General features: G+C 66.9%; 2 protein-coding genes across 2 annotated transcripts in view; one reads left to right on the top strand and one right to left on the bottom strand.

Annotated features, from left to right (window-relative positions):
* The first annotated feature begins 646 nt into the window (after positions 1-646).
* Positions 647-13,402, top strand: FAAP100 (FA core complex associated protein 100). Its single transcript, XM_077756458.1, has 13 exons — positions 647-737; positions 1,324-1,468; positions 1,586-1,722; positions 3,288-3,706; positions 3,918-4,036; positions 4,855-5,819; positions 6,945-7,101; positions 7,955-8,727; positions 8,825-8,961; positions 10,148-10,264; positions 12,077-12,163; positions 12,446-12,588; positions 12,801-13,402. The coding sequence occupies exons 1-12, from the start codon at positions 647-649 to the stop codon at positions 12,575-12,577; spliced, it is 3,279 nt and encodes a 1,092-aa protein (XP_077612584.1). The 3' UTR covers positions 12,578-12,588; positions 12,801-13,402.
* Positions 12,711-15,614, bottom strand: part of FSCN2 (fascin actin-bundling protein 2, retinal) — a 7,907-nt gene continuing 5,003 nt past the window's right edge. Inside the window, exons 5-6 of the mRNA XM_077756446.1 lie at positions 15,300-15,438; positions 12,711-12,959 (exon numbers count right to left, since the gene is read on the bottom strand). Coding sequence (XP_077612572.1) covers positions 12,711-12,959; positions 15,300-15,438 — 388 coding nt within the window. The remainder of the gene's footprint in view (positions 12,960-15,299; positions 15,439-15,614) is intronic.

Below are 15,614 nucleotides of genomic sequence, written 5' to 3'. Positions count from 1 at the left end.
AGCAGGAGGGCGGCGGTGGCTCCTGCCAGCCATCACCCCCACCGCGGAGGCCTCGGGCCAGGCCTGCGTGGGGCGAGCTGGGCCGTCCGGGACCAGAAGCTCTGGCCCCTTTGCCCTGGACGCCGTTTCCTCCTGCTGCCCTGCCCGCCCCCGGCCGCCTGCAGTGGGAGAGTAGGGGCTTGGCCTGTAGCAAGAGCGCTGAGACTGCCATGGGGGTCCCCGGACAGGGGTCGAGGAGGGCAGACCTTGCATGTGCTCTGGGGTCCCTGGGGACTTGTGCGCGGTACCCCGATGCCTCTTTGCCTTAACGAGGGCCACGTCTCTTAGCTGCATGACGCCCACGTGAGAGGCCGGCCCAGACACGGACCGTGCTGAGAGCTTCACGTCTCTGCCCTGGGGTGGGAGGCGGGCCTGTGTGACCTTCCCTTACCTGTTCTCTGCGTGTTGGCTTCTTTTGTGGTAAGGGCTGTGCCTGGCACCTCGAAGTCCACCTGGTGTGGGGCACACAAGACTTGTCTGCTCTCCAGGCCAGGGGTCAGTCGGGTGGGTCTGGCCTCAGCAGGGCCATCAGTTGGGGGCGGGATGTGTGTGGCAGGAGAGGTGCAGAGCGGCCCGCCTGAAGCAGAGTCCCCGCCAGCGTGGCCCCATGTCGTCAGGCCCCGTGATCCAGTGTGAGGCTGCGGAGGACCCCGTGCTCAGCCTGCGTGTCCCCCTGCGGCCCCCCACCGGCTCTCCTGGTGCCGCCTTCACCCACCTGCTCCTTTCCGTCTCCCTTCAGCCAAGTCTCCTCACTCTGGTGTTCTGGCAGACGCGGAACACGGTTCCTTCCGTCTCTTAGCTGAAGGAAAAGCGTTGGGATTTCTCTGCTTCTGGTTCCTAGTCACTCTTTGTTCAGTAACGCACTTTATTTTATTGTCCAAATAGACAGGCTCAGAGCTCAGCATGAGGGTGTGGGGGGCATGGCCTTGGCCACGGGCATGCAGCCACCTCTTCTTGCCCGGGGCAGGGTCCCCCAGCCCCACCCGCATCCTCCTTGCCCTTGTGTGGACACACCCTCTCGTCACCAGGCAAGGGGTGACAGCGTGCTCGCCTGTCCAGGCGCACGCAGCTGGCCGCCCCGACCGCCTCTGACCAGTCTGCTCCTGGTGCTCGCGCTCAGCTCCGCTTGGGGCTCGCAGGGGTGCGTCAGTGGGTTTGCGTTAGCGTTACCTGGATTCCCGCCCCGCCGGGAAACTAATAAAACACCTGAAGCGACCGTCAGACTCCCTGTTTGTCTTTCAGGGCCCTGAGCCCCCTTCCTGCGCGCCGAGCTTCTGTCCGCAGGTTGTGCCCAAGTCCGCTTCCTGTCATGTGACTTCACTTTCCTCTGCACATCGCTGTCCTCATGTGGGGCCCTCTTCCCTGCCAGGCCCCTTGGCACTGCCTTCCGGCGTGTCATCCAGTGGAGGAGAGCGGCAGTGGGGGAAGGGTGCTGCCTGGAGGCCGCTCCACTGCACAGGCATGGGGGTGCCGAGCCTGGAGGTGACACGCTGCCTGTCCTGAGTTGTCACATGACCGCCAGGAGGCATTCTCTCTCGGGGTCCAGGTGCCCACCTTCACACACGCCTTTCCGCATCACCCAGTCCTTGGGTCACGTGACTCACAGCCCCCTGGCCCAGCCGGTGCCTCCAGGCCTGATGCTCCAGCAGCAGGGAGGTCGCATTCCGGCCACAGCGCCCCTGGGTGCGCCTCAGACCGCTGGACTTGCTGGATCTGAGGGGAGCCACCCCCCTCAGGAAACCAAGCAGAAGGGATGTGCTGCCTATGAGGAGGGCTCAGCAGGGCCTGCCGCTGCCCTGCGCACCACAGGGCTTCTCCCCGCGGGCTGCCGGCGGCATTGGACCTTAGGAAGATGACACTGCCCCCCGATTCGGCATCGAGAGCAGTGACGGAGCGCACACCTTGCACACCCACGTGAGGGGCTGCCAGCCTTTAGCCTGGTTCGTGTCTTTGAACCAGAGGTCAGCACCCAGGGCGCCCCTCTGTGTTTAGATAGGGCGTTGCTCATAAATCCTCCCATCACAGTGAGGGCTTCCCCGGCGTGGGGCCAGGAGCCTGCTAAGCCCCCTGAGCAGAGGGAGAGGGACGGAGGAGTGACCCGACCCAAGGGCACCTGGGTTGTCCTGGCCAGCCAAGGGCTAAACCTGGGGGGTGAGGCCTGCCCAGCTCAACCCACCTTCTAGATCCACTTCTGCACGAGTTCTCTAGGATGGCCCCTCGGTGTCGGGGAGCAGCCTGGGAGGCCTGGGGGGAGAGTAACTGTGAGCGGGCACTTCAGGAGGGCTGGCGGTCAGACTGCCGGAGGGGACTTGGGTACCCTGCTTGCCCCCGCTTCCCAATTACAAGGGCCTATGAGGCATCCGGTAGCTCAGTCCACCTTTGGCTCAGGCCATGATCTCGAGGCTCATGAGTTCCAGCCCTGCATCAGGCTCTCCACTGTCAGCGTGGAACCTGCTTTGGATGCTCTGTCCCCCACCCCAGCTGGCCCACTTGCGGTCTCTCTCAGAAATAACTAAACATTTAAAAAAAGAATGAGCAATGATGAAGTCCTAGTGGGAGTCGGTCTCTCCTCTCTGGTCCCAGCATCCAGGGCAGTGTTTCCAGCCCAGACTTCACTGTGGAGCAAAAACAGACTGTAAGGGGCACATTCAACCAGCATCCAGAAATCATGGAGCAGTGGCTGTCCAGTGCCCGGGGAGTTGTGTGCCCACCTCAGCAAGGCTGATTAGACCTGCTACCAGTTGTGCGTTTTGGCAGACGCCACAGCCTCGGTCATGTCGGTTTAACTTCCAAGCCCAGGGAGCAGCTGGCAGCTGGCCCCTTCAACATACTGTGCGTGGCCACACCCCTCAGACGCCTCTCTCACTTCTGGGTGTCTGGCCTTGGAGACTCTCCCACTGGCAAGGAGTGGCATGTACTTGACCTCCCGTCTGCAGGCTCCTTTCAGGGACTCCCCGGATCTCCTGATTTCATCCAGAGCAGCTCCTGGCTCAATTCTGGTGAGCACCTCCAAAGGCCCAGGGAATACGAAGAGGGGCAGCCAGGGTGGTGGGGACAGGTGTCTCACCCCCCGGCTTCACCTCACCCCCAGACCGATTTCTGGTTAGCCATACCCTCTTCTTCAAGATTCTTTGCCCCCATTGTCCAGTCTAACACACCCCCTGAACAGCCTGTGGCTCAAAGCCTGGCGACGGGGTGGGCTCAGACGGAGGTGACTCCCCCCCGGACCTGGAACGCCTGGGCTGCAGGAGCCCTGGACTCCTCTGTGGAGCCCAACCGCTCCCCGAAACCCCACAAGATCGTTTTAGGGGCGGACCGCCTGCCCAGAGGGGGAAGCGGCGTTCCGCTGGCCCTGGCGGCGCTCCGTGTCCCGCCCCGGCCTGGGGAAGCCCGAGTGCGAGCNGGCTTCGCCCCGCGGGTCGAGTACTTGGCGGGCTTCCGCTGCCCGCTCGGGGGCCTGGCGGCGGGCAAGCCCCGCGTGCTGTGCCACGGGGCCGAGATCTTCGTGTCCACCGGGAGCGAGCTTGTCTACGTGTACGGCCAAGAGGGGAGGCTGCTGACCGTGAGCACCGGGCGCGGGCCTCGGGCCCGNCACGGGGCCGAGATCTTCGTGTCCACCGGGAGCGAGCTTGTCTACGTGTACGGCCAAGAGGGGAGGCTGCTGACCGTGAGCACCGGGCGCGGGCCCCGGGCCCGGGGGTGGGGGCGGGGCGTGGGGACAGGGTGAAAAGGGTGAGGAGGCTTGGACGCGGGGAGTCCTGGCTCTCTGGGAGGGGCCAGTGCTGTTGAGGAGCTTGTTTAAGGACTGGGAGCTGCCCCCCGCCTCCCCGGGATCCTTCCCGCGGCCGGCCTGACGCTGCCTTCTCCCCGATGCCCAGGCTGTGTACAGGTTCCCCGGCCGGGTGTGGCGCCTGGAGCTCTCGGCCCCCCGCAGGGCGCTCTACGTCCTGTGCGCCCAGAAAGGCGTCTACTGCGTGTCCTTGGACCAGGCGAGCAGGTGAAGAGCGGCGCTGGGCAGCACTCGTGGCGGAGGCCGGCACGGCCTCAGGTGGACTCTGGTTGTGTGTGACGGTGGCCTCCCTACTCTGTTCAAACACGCTTCTGGGCCTGCTGTGACCTGCGCCTTCTGCTTGCCCGCGGATCAGGTTCAGAGCGAGCACCCACCAGCCCTCATGCGCAGGGCTGGAGGGCCCAGGGCGCTCCCGACCCCCTGCACACACCGTCTCTAGCAGGCTCCTGCTGGAGGCGGATCCTTACTGAGCTCTGGGCTGCAGAGTGTGCAGCCTGGGGTAGGATCCTGGCCCCTCTGGTGTGACACACCTTTTAGGTGGGTCTCTGTGGTTAGCAGTCACGCCCAAAGCACCCTGACCCCTGCGTCAGTAGTGGGGGGGGAACCGATGTGGATGTTGAGGAGTTAGGCCCCTCCCAGGTACCAGTGCAGAGCCTGGACACAGGCATCTTCTGGTTGCTGGTTTAGGACTTGCGAAGGTGGGGGCCGCGATTCAGAGACTAGGCCCTGGGGGCCCTTGCGGTTCTGCGCTGATGAGCATTTTCTTTTGGCATCCTGTTTCTGGAAGCTTGGATGCATGCATCCCGCCACGTGTGTCCCTGGGTGAATGGTCAGAACAGGCCTCCGGCAGGTGGGAGGTAGTGCCGCAGCCCAGCTGCTCCCTGGTGGGCCTTTTGCACGCTGCTGACGGGCTGTGACAGCCACCAAGGTCACTCCATGCGGAGACTCTGTGCCCTGTGTGCTCACTGGGGTTTGTTGGGAAGAGCCTGTGAGCGTTCTCACTGACAGTTCCCTGGTTCTTGAAGGTCTGTGAGCCAAGGAGACGCGGACGACAGGGACAAGAACGACGACAGTGAGGGCAGTGAGGAGGGTGAGCCCCCTTGCCCTGTGATCCCTGTGGACCCAGACGCCTGCATCCTCCCCGATGCCACACTGTGTGCTTTCACTGTGCTCGATGACATGCTTGTCACCCTGGCGCAGGGTCCTGCCCAGTGGAAGGTACGGCTGTTGGGGTGTCCCTGTCCAGGGGAGGACGCCAGACCCCCAGGCCAGATCGGCGAGGTGGAGTTGTCCACCTGCAGCCCTCTGGCTGGGAGCCTTGGGGAGCCCGCAGCCCCCCACCTCCTCCCAGTGCTGTGCTACGCGTCACCACCAGGCTGCCGCGGGCCGCACGGCCGGACACCGGGCTCTGGGGGCTTCACGCTGGAACGGGCCCTCTTTGGGCTGCTCTTTGGAGTTGATGCCTCCCTCTTGGAATCACCTGCGATCCTCTGTGGTCTGCCTGATGGCCAGCTCTGCTGTGTGGTCTTGAAGACTCTGGTCACCTCCAGGTTGGCCCCTGGTGACCCGAAGGCCCTTGTCAAGATCCTCCATCACCTGGAGGAACCCGTTGTTTTCATCGGAGCCTTGAGGACGGAGTCACCGGCCGAGGACATGGAGGACACACACCCTGACTGCCTAGTGGCGCTTGGTCACCGCGGCCGGGTGCTGGCCGTCAAGGCCAGCTGGGATGAGGCCGGGGACCTGGCACCAGAGCTGCGGGAGTACCGGCTCCCAGGGCCTGTGCTGTGTGCGGCCTGCGGCAGAGGTGGCCATGTGTACCACAGCACCCCCTCGGGCCTCTGTGTCGTGGACCTGGCTCGGGGAGGTGCCCCCCAGGACTCCGTGCAGCCCGACGGGGGCCCGGGGAGCCTGCCCTCGCTGCTGTGTCCAGCCAGCTTAGGCGTGTGCGCCGTCGTCACGCTCTCGGTGTTGTCTGAGGCGCCTGAAGGTACGAGCAGCTGCTTAAACCTGGAAAACCAAAGCCTGCCGTGGTGGGGGTGGAATTTTCCATGTGGCTGTCCTCTCCGCTGCCACCCGGCCCGTCCTCCCATCTCAGTCCCTTAGCACCTTTCATAAACCTGACAGGCAGGGGTTTCCCCGCCTGGGGTAGCCTGGGGGTCGACGCTTGTTTTCCTTCGGGCCACGGGGTGCCTGATCATGTGTGGCCCGTGTGGGCAGCGGTGGCCGCTGGCCGCTCTCCCTGAGAGGGGTCTGCACCTGCGTGACCCAGGGCGGGAGCATCTCCCTGTGACAGGCCTCATGTGGTACGTGGTCCAGGGAGAGGCACACGGTGTGTTTTGAAGGCGGGAAGATGCCTACCCCACTTCCCGGGTGGCCTGCTGACGAGCCCGTTCTGCCCCGGCGCGGGCATCGCCCCGGAGCCCTGGCTCTGTTTCCCCCAGATGGAGTGCGGAGGGTTTCTGCCGTGTTCACCCAGCACTGTGGTTAGCAAAGTGGGCCCCCCCAGCCCCAGCACACACTCTCGTTAAGAGGGCCCATGAGGCCTGCACACACGGTACTCCTCCGCGTCTGCACCGCAGGGAAAGAGCGCCGTGTGGACGGCAGCGCCCAGCAGCGGCTCGGCCTGTGCGTGCTCCGGGCCTCGCATTCTGCCTGCGGCCCTGGGCCTGGGGGACTAGCAGACAGTCACGGGAGGTGGAGCCTGTCTCCTGGAGGCTCCCCCGGAGCCCAGGGACGGGGTAGGGCAGGGAACGTGCTAGAGAGGTAGCAGGCTTCTGGGAAGGCCCCGGTGAGTGCAGAGCGAGAACGCGGGGCTTGCGCGGCACCCTTCCGTCTGGAGGCAGCTCTGCCCCGGAGGGCCCGGCGAGGGTGGAGCTGCGCCTGGTTGACTCGGCGGTCCACACGCCATGTGCATAAGGTGGATGTGGGCAGCACCTCTGCCCGCCCCCCGCGGCCCACGTCCAGGGCTCTTCCGTCATCCTGTGTCTCTTCGGGGCCGTCGCCAGGACCCTCCCTCTCACCCGGGTCCAGCTTCTGACCGCATTTGTCCGGTGCCTCCAGCAGCCTGCCCCTCCTCGCCTGTTGACCAGGCCCCATGGGTGTCCATCCTCAGGTGGCACCAGGCTCCTGGCCCTGTCTGCCCGGGGCCGCCTGATGACCTGCAGCCTGGACCTGAGCTCTGAGGCGTCCTGCCCCACCCAAGTGACAGTGGCGAATACTGGCCAGAAAATCAAGGAGTTACTCTCTGGAATTGGTACCGTCTCTGAGAGGTGAGTGGCTGGGCTGCCTGGCTCGGGCGGAGGCCAGTGCTGTGTCTTCGAGGCGTTGGTATCCTTGGGGGGACGACGTCCTGGGTGGCGGTGTTGGTCCGGGCCAGGCCGGTTACTTTGCCTATGGCCCCAGTGAGAGCCCCAGACGCTGCGTTGTGTGGCCACCTCAGAAGATGGAAGGGACGTCCCCCATGTCCCGGGCCCTGCGCGCACCTCTTCCCTGCCAGCAGGGAGACTGTCCATGCCCACTCAGCTCCCCAGGGCACCCTTCTCCTCGGAGGTCTCTGCCCCCCGTCTCCACAAAGGTCCCAGCAGCTTCTTCCTCTGACCCGTTCCAAGAGGAAGTGGGCGCTCCTCAGCCCTTGCCTGCCTTTCTGTGTGGTCCTGGGTGACGGTCTGTAGGCTCCGGGTCCCTCTTGTTTAAGGCCATTTCCGTAGTGCCTGCTGCTCCCTGGGCTGTCCAGTGCTGCTGTCACGGTCCCAGCTCAGGACGCGGCCTGGGACGCGGCAGGGAGGCCAGCCCTGCCGTGGCACCGCCTGGCCCGTGTGACCTGACGAGGTTGGCCGTGGCTGTGAGCCTGGTGGACTAGGCCAGGCCGGCCGAGTGGGGGTGTCACCAGCTGCACCTCTGTCCCCTGGGGCCCTGCTGCCTGAGAGGAGGGCTTTGGGCAGACAGCTGCAGGCACCTTCAAAAGGGCCCCGCAAGGGCGCGACCGGAGAGCTGCTCCCTGAGGCAGGGGCTTCTCCTCACTTGGCGTACGTCCCGGAGCAAGGTTCTGGTCTCTTCCAAGCCTGGGAGGAGGGGGCCACGCTTCTGTGCCCATCCCTGAGGCGCTGTGTTCGTCCTTTCCAGAGTGTCTTCCCTGAAGAAGGCAGTTGACCAGCGCAACAAGGCCCTCGTGTGCCTCAATGAGGCCATGAACGTGAGCTGCGTGCTGCTGGCGAGCCGGGAGGGCCCCAGGCCCATCTCGTGCACCACCACCACTGCCTGGAGCCGCGTGCAGCTGCGGGACGTGCTGATGGCCACCTGCCGGGTGCAGAATGGCAGTGGCTTCAGTCTGGGGCAGGGCTGGACTTGGTGCGTGCAGGTGCTCACCAGCCCCCGAGCCTCAGACCCGGACCCGGCTGGCTCGGCCACCACCTACACCATCCCTGTGGATCAGCTGGGCCCCGGCGACCAGCGGGAAGTGACGCTGCCCCTGGGTCCCAGTGACGATGGCACGCTGGACCTGCCTGTGACGGTGGTCTGTGCGCTGCACTACAGCCTCAGGGAGGTCGTGGGCGGGGCCCTCACCCCCACGGACTTGTCTGAGGACGCCTCGTTGGACGGGTGCCCGCCCGACATGCTGCCCGAGCAGGAGGGCATCTGCCTGCCCCTGAGCGAGCACACGGTGGACATGCTGCAGTGCCTGCGCTTCCCTGGCCTGGCCACGCCCCCCACACAGGCGCCCAGCCTGCTTGGCCCTGCTGGCGACCCCGTGGACACCTTCCTGGGAGCTCGCCTGGGGCCACGCGGCGAGCCGGCAGGACCCACCTCACTGCGGGCCAAGTTCCTGCCCCCGTCGGTGGCCACCATCAAGGTGTCGGCAGCGCTTCTGAGGGCCGCCCTGGGGGACGGTCAGCCAGGTTGGTGTTGCTTGTGGCCTGGCTCCGGCCTCTGGGCGTGGGGCTCCTCCCTCTCCCGGGACGCGCGCCAGCTCCCTGCGGTGCCTCTCTCCACCAGGCGTGTCCCTGGGCTGTGCTGCCCTGCAGTGGCTGCTTGCAGAGAACAGCGCCCTGGACGTCGTGAGGGCCCGACTTCTGTCCTCCGTCCAGGGAGTGGCCCCTGATGGCACCGACCTCCACCTTGTCATCCGAGAGGCAAGCCAGGGGTCAGCTCTCCGGGGAAGTAGTGTTGATGGCGGTAGTTTCAGCGCGGAGTCCGCGGGCCCGCAGCACCTCCAGGCCGCTTGCGAGATGTCAGGGTCTTGGGCCCATGCCTTCCAGAGGTTTCTGACATGCACCACCTGACACGCACTTGTGCTGGAACAGCCTTCGCAGGCCCGTGGCAGTGTGGCCCTCGCGTTTCCGGCCACGTGGGCGCTGGCCTGCGCACTGCTGGAATTCACGGCCAGGTGCCCAGCATGTTTGGCAATAGCTTGTACCCCAGGAGTGGCACCCACTGACCCGAGTCCCTGAACCCCTAATCCCCCGCCCTCCGGGGCCGCAGAGAGGCCGGAACGATGAGTGCTCTTCTATCCGCACCCGCTCGCACACACCTGCCCTTCCGGGGTGCTCCTGGCGGGAGCCTTGGGGTCACGTCCAGCAGACTCTTAAAACCCAGGGTTGGAGGCTCACAGAGTGGCCCAGGTTGTCAGGACGCCTGTCCCCAAGGTGGCGGGCCGCCCACTGCACAGCCTTTCAGACCAGCATGCCTGGGTTGAGGCCTCCCTGGGCCGGTTCTGGGCCCTGAGGGCGGCTCCCCAGGTGGCAGAAGGGCCGGGCACGCAGCCCAGTGAGCACCCTTAGCCCCAGCACGTCCCCCAGGCTGCAGCGGGAACAGCTGCCAAGGGCAGTGGCTCTGCCCCCCGGGCGTTGGGGCCTGGGTGGGGGGCGAGCCTGCACGTCCTGGCTCTCGGCCCGCCTGTGCCAGGGCTTCATCCTGGGCTCAGTGTGCCTAGAGCTTCCTGGGGGGCACCTGGCTGCCTTTGGGCACCCAGTCCGCTCCCAGTTTCCCATCCGAAACCCTGGCCCCGCCTGCTGTGGGACGCGGGCTGTCCTTGGCGGAGTGGGGACAGAGCCGCTGCCCTGCAGGCTCCAAGGGAGCGGGAGGCTTTCTAGACGGCCCTTCCCTACAAGCTGCGGCTGCGCCGGTCCGGGGCGGCCCGACGGCTCTCAGGCACAAGTTAGCAGGTGGGGAGACCCAGGCCCGGGATCCCTTCTGCACCTCGTTCTGCCCCGGGGTGCAGGGGGCTGCCCAGACTAGGGGGTAGAGGCCCCTCTCGGGAGCTGCTCTCGGGGCGGGGCAGAGCTGTGCGCGGGCAGCGAGGCTCCTCCTGTGTTGCAGGTAACGGTGACCCACCTGAGCGCGGCAGGGCCCCTGCAGGCTGTGGAGATCCAAGTGGAGAGCCCCTCCCTGGCCACCCTGTGCCAGGCGCACCATGCTGTCGTTGGACGTCTGCAGGTGTGTGGCCCGCCCAGGGAGCGGGACTGTGGCGGACTGTGGCCGCCTGCGTGGGGTTGCGGGACGATCCTCCCTCTGCTTGCGCGTGCGTGTCGTACAGGGGAGCTGCGGGGCGGGTAGGGCAGCTTCGCTGATGACCCTTCGGTAACACCGCCGTCCCGTGTGCCGGCGGCCCCCCAGTGCCCGTGAACCCGGTGGGCGCTGCGTCAAAGGAAGATGGTCCGTGTGCTGCCCGTCGTGCTCACGTGCGGGCCCCTGCACTTGCCTGGCTGTGCCGGACGGCCGTGCCCTGGGGCGAGATGCCCCAGCCGTGCGGCCTGGGACAAGGCGTCCGCACTCTGAGCCTCCACGTCTCTGCCAAGAAACCAGGAGTGGAGGCCAACCTGTCACATGCCTCTGGGGCCCGTTTCGCCGCCGGCATGCGGGGAAGCCATCAGCGTGCCGTCCTTGGGTTCCAAATGGCATCTGTCATCTGGTGCCCTCAGCGGGACAGAGCCCTGGCTCCGAGGTTGGCTGGCCCATCTCCTCCCACCTGTCTGAACAGGGCCCTGGCGCTCCCAGCGGCTGCTGGGACAGCTCTTCAGGGCGGCCCTGGCGACGGCCCCACCTGGGAGCGTTCGGTGCACATTCCAGGCCCCACCCCTGCCCTGGGAATCGGAGAATCCGAGGTCTCGGCGGGTGGGCTTTGACCAGGCCCTGAGTGGTGCACCCGGGGCAGCCAGGAGCCTGTGACCCCAGCGCTCCCCCCACGCAGCACTGCTGGGCCCACCGTGGCACGGGCGGCTCAGGGATCTAGTCCTGAGGGCTTCGAGCTGTCCGAGGGGTCTCTGCCCGCCGGGGACACCAGCCCCGAGCTCGGCTCTCGCTCCCTCTGCCCAGAGAGGAGCCTCATCGACTGTCCTGGAGGCGGATGCTTAACGTGGCGCTAGGGAAGGAGCATGCTGACCCGGCCACTGGCTGGAGGGGACGCTCGGGTCCCGGTGCTGTTGTGACAAGCACATCCTGGGCCCGGACAGCAGGAATTGAGTGCTGGGAGCTGAGGCCCCTCCCTGGCGCACAGACAGCCGTGTTCTCTCGTCTTTCTGCCGCTGTCTTCTGTGCACATCTGCACGCTTCTCACACGGATGCCACTCGCTGTGGTCTAGGGCCCACGTACATGACCTCCTCTTACCTTGTTTGTTCACGAAGACGCAGCTCCGAGTACAGTCATGTGCTGAGCTGCGCGGGGCGGGACTTCCACGTATGAATTGGGGGGCAGGGTGAGGCTCCTAACGGGGAGCTGCAGACGCCCCCTTGACAGGAAGCTTCAGGCAGACTGCAGACCACAGTCCGTCCCGTCAGCCGACACTGGTCCCCATGATGGGTGCTCGCGGGTGAGAACCCGCATGTGACCTGCTGTGCGGCGGGGCCTCGCCGCCCCCCCAGCCTGTCCCAGGGGTTTGGATCTGAGCTCCCAGGAGCTGCCTGGGTTTCCCCAGAAAGCAGGACAAGAAACGGCCCCAGCGTGAGCCATTCCAAGTGGACGTGCGGGCGGGCAGGTTGGGTGGCCCCCGTGAGAGCAGCGGGCGCCACGCCTGACCCTGGGGACGAGAGACGAGCGGGCAGGAGGCGGCCCCGAGGACAAGGGAGGTGGGCAGCAGAGGGCAGGAAGCGAGGAGAACATTCCAAGTAGCGCTGGGGCCGGAGTGGAAGGTGCAGAGGGGCCCTCGGAGGGGACGAGGCAGGAGGTGGAGGACGGGAGCCCCGGGCACCCCTGCAGGCGGGGGGCGGGAAGGGTCCTCTCCAGCCGCCTGCCCGTGTCCCCCCCCCCAGAGGATGGTTGTGAAGCACGCCGCCCAGAGCTCCAGGCCACCCGACCTCCGTGTCCAGTGTCTCCACCAGATCCAGCTCAACCACGAGGTGAGGCCCCCCAGCCTGGCCAGCGAGGGCGGGGGACCCCCACAGGCCTCAGGTGTCCCCAGCACGCGGGCCTGCCCAGAGCTCACAGCGGAGGCTCGGGACGGGGGCAGAGCCGGTGTCGTTACAGCTGTCTCCCTCCCTGAGTCCAGCCAGCCCCTCCTGCCACCTGGGGAGTGGGGACGGCTCCTCCCAAGTAGGATTTGTGCGTGACGGCTTCCTGCAGAGGGGCCCAGGCCGCGCCCAGCAGGGAGGTGGGGGTCTGAGTGCCGCCCGCCCCTGCAGATGCTGCTGCAGGAGGTGCAGACCCTGCGGGACCGGCTGAGCACAGACGACGAGGCCAGCTCGCGCGCCACCGGGGAGCGGCTCCTGCAGGTGTACCGGCAGCTGCGCAGCCCCAGCCTCCTCCTGGTGTGACGCCCCTCCAGGTGGGCCCGCCCCTCCCACAATGGGTGCCTCCCGGCCTTGATGGAGAAAGGGCCCCTTCCGGCCCCTGACCCCGGCTGTAGATACGGGAGGGGGGGGGGCGGGGGGTTGCAGACGGGTTTGGCTACTGTACGGAACGCAGGGCCCCCGGCTGCGGGGGGGGGGGGTGCTTGGAGGAGGTGGGGTGCGAAGTGCATCGTTTCCGGGCACCCAGATGGTGTCCGCCCGCCAGGCACTGGGCCCTGCTCTTGCTCCCCGCCCGAGACGCTGCACGTGGCTCCTCTCCCTCCAGCAGCTGCCCGTCGGCCCCACCGCACCTGGTGGTGCTGGGGGTCTCTGCCCTGGAGCGCTGGAGCTCGATCGGCAACGTCCCCTGCACCCGGAAACAGGCTCTAGACCCCAGAACAGCAGCATCGGCACGTGGCCCGCTTGGGCCCCGGAGAAAGTTCCTGGGGGTGTGCCGCCGGCTCACCCACGCGGACGTTTTCCTCCCCCTGTGGGCCCCTCCGCCCTGCTGCTTCCCGGCTGCCGGCTCGGCTGGGGCTGGGGCACCCCCACCCCCCGCAGCTGCTCCCAGCCGAGGCCACACTCAGCCCGAGCACTGTGCGTTGTTCCCAGGGTCCGTCGGGGTGGGCTGCGGCCCCCCAGCTGCCTCCCTCGGCCTGGGCAGTGGCCCGGCTTGACTCCCGTTCTGGTGCTGACACGTGTGGCAGCTGGGGAGGGCGACTTTCCCTCGGACTGTGACATGGTGCTCTTCTGTGCGTCTGGGGTCTGCGAGACACCCCTCCCGCAAGACCAGTGCACTCTGTCTCGCTGCCTCGGCTTCAGCTGTGTTTTATTTCCGCTTCCCCTCGCCCTCAGTTGGGTGGCAGCTTTGACCGGGACTTCTGGGCCTCCCCCGGGTGTGCTTGGGTGAACCCCGCGGTGGCCTCTCCGTGGTCCTAGGGTCAGTAGGGAGTCCCCAGCACTGGGGGGAAGTGCCCCCCCCCTTCAGGGCACGCGAGTCCCTCCCGAGGAGGACCGAGGACATCTCCGAGGAGGGAGAGGGGCCGGCGGGTGCTCCAATCAGAGTCCAGGAGAGTGGGTGGTCGCCCACGGGCCCCACGCTGGAGGCTGCTCCAGGGTGGGAGGGAGAGCGACAGGCAGTGGCCGTGCTGTGTGGGAAGAGCGGCGCTGGCCCCACTGCCCCCGCACGCGGCGTCTGCTCAGCGGCCCCTGGTCCGTGGTGTGCAGCCTGCTGCCTCTGGGCCCCTCACAAGGGTCACCCTCATGAGGCCTGAGCAGGGGGCCTTCTGGGGATGGAGAAGCAGCAGTGGGGGGTGGCAGGAGGCCCCAGGTGGGGTGGGGTGGGTGCAGGGACAGGCCAACCACGGAGTCCCCAGAGAAGGAGAAAAGCTACACGCACGGCCAGCAAGTCGGGACGGGGGAGAACGGGACCGTGTGGCGCCCTCGGGGCTCAGCGGAGACGCAGGCCACGGGACAGACCTCAGCCTGGCCGGATGCTTGGGGAGCCCCGGGCATTGGGGTGCCCAGTCAGCGCCCTGCCAGGGACAGAATGCCATGCTGAGCCCGAGGTGTCCCTCGGCCTGTGGTTCTCCATCCCCTGCACGCGGCTACAAGCCACCAGAGAACGTCTTCCACTCCACTCTGCTTCCCGTCCCGGGGGCACTGAGGCACGCCTGTTGCGACCCCAGCTGGCCCCCCTCCGGTGACCCAGGCACCTTCCCTGCCTGCCCTCTCCCCCTTCTGCCCCGGGCTGTGTGGGCTCCATTCAGCAAGTGTCTGAGGCCAAGTGTACTACGTGGCAGAGACCAGCAAAGGGGAGGTGGGGGACCCCAGGGGAGAATCGTCTCCTGCGAGTACAGGCCTGTTGCCTTCTTGCAGGTGAGCCCCCACCCCTCCTGCCCTGGATGCCACCAGGGGGCAGCGCGGGCCATGCCTTTGTCCCCCACCTGGGCTCCCGCGTGTGGTTTCAAAGGGTTAACTGGGCCCGCCTTGGCCTGCTCGGGTCCAGCCTTCCTTGTACTCAAGGCACAGGGAGGGCTGTGAGGCCAGAAGCAGACCAGGCCACGGAGGGCCGGGCCAGGGAGGGGATTCCCTTCCTCCCCTCTGCTCCACTCTGCACCCCCTCCCCTGAGCCCCTTCCCCAAAGTGCCCCAGTCCCACCTGGCCCACACTGGCTGGACTCGCCGAGGAGATGGTGGGGCTTCAGGCCCCCAGGCAAGGGCAGGGGCTGCCCAGGGCCGGGCATCTGCGTTCCCCCCTCCCTTCAGGCTCTAGGCCACCTTGCATGTCGAGCCCCTTCCCCCACCCCCTCCCCTTTCTGTGTCTCCCCCTCAGCTCTCACCTCTGATGGCCTAGGTCACCCAGCCCATCCAAGGGGAATTGGCCTGGATGGGGGTCCTGGAGGGCCAGGGAGTGCTGGGTGCCAGCTGGTGAACCACAGACCCTGTCCTGGTATCCAGCCTGGCCATGGGAGGCCAGCCTGTGGGCGCAGAGTTTCAGGGTCTGTGTGTGGAGGCGTGCGGTGGGAATAGGGGCCCCGTAGCCCCCTTCCTGAGCTGGGTGGCAACCAGGTGGGTGCAGGAGCTGAGAGGGCCTGTCTCCCCAGGGTTAGCCACACACAGCCCTGCTTGGGAGGGATGGGGTCGCCTTTGCTTCCGGGTTTCCTAAAACCCTGTCATGGGGAGACCAGTAAGTGCAGGCACCTCACCCCAAAGCCCCTGTAAGCTGCCATCACTTGGGGCCTCCGACCAGGCTGCCCCACCAGCACCCCGTCCCGCTGGGCCGAAGCGGGGGGGCTCCGCCCCTGGGTGTTGGGGAATAGCCGCGTGGCCAGCACAGGACAGCAGCTGAGGGGCGGGGAGCCAGGGTGGAGCCAGGGAAGTCCGGGCTGTGCCCGCCCTGGCTGGGAGGGGCGGTGGGCCGTCGGGGGACCCTCCTTCCAGCCCAGCTCCCCGACCCTGGGTTTCCCCCCAACCCTGGGCTTCCCCGGGCTGAGGGATGAGGAGGCGGGGCGATCGCGGGG

Source organism: Crocuta crocuta, unplaced genomic scaffold (assembly GCF_008692635.1).
Source record: "Crocuta crocuta isolate KB4526 unplaced genomic scaffold, BGI_CrCroc_1.0 scaffold50, whole genome shotgun sequence".
In the NCBI taxonomy this organism is placed as follows: Eukaryota; Metazoa; Chordata; class Mammalia; order Carnivora; family Hyaenidae; genus Crocuta; species Crocuta crocuta.
The sequence above is the reverse complement of the archived record's forward strand: the minus strand, read 5'-3'. Positions and strand labels throughout refer to the sequence as shown.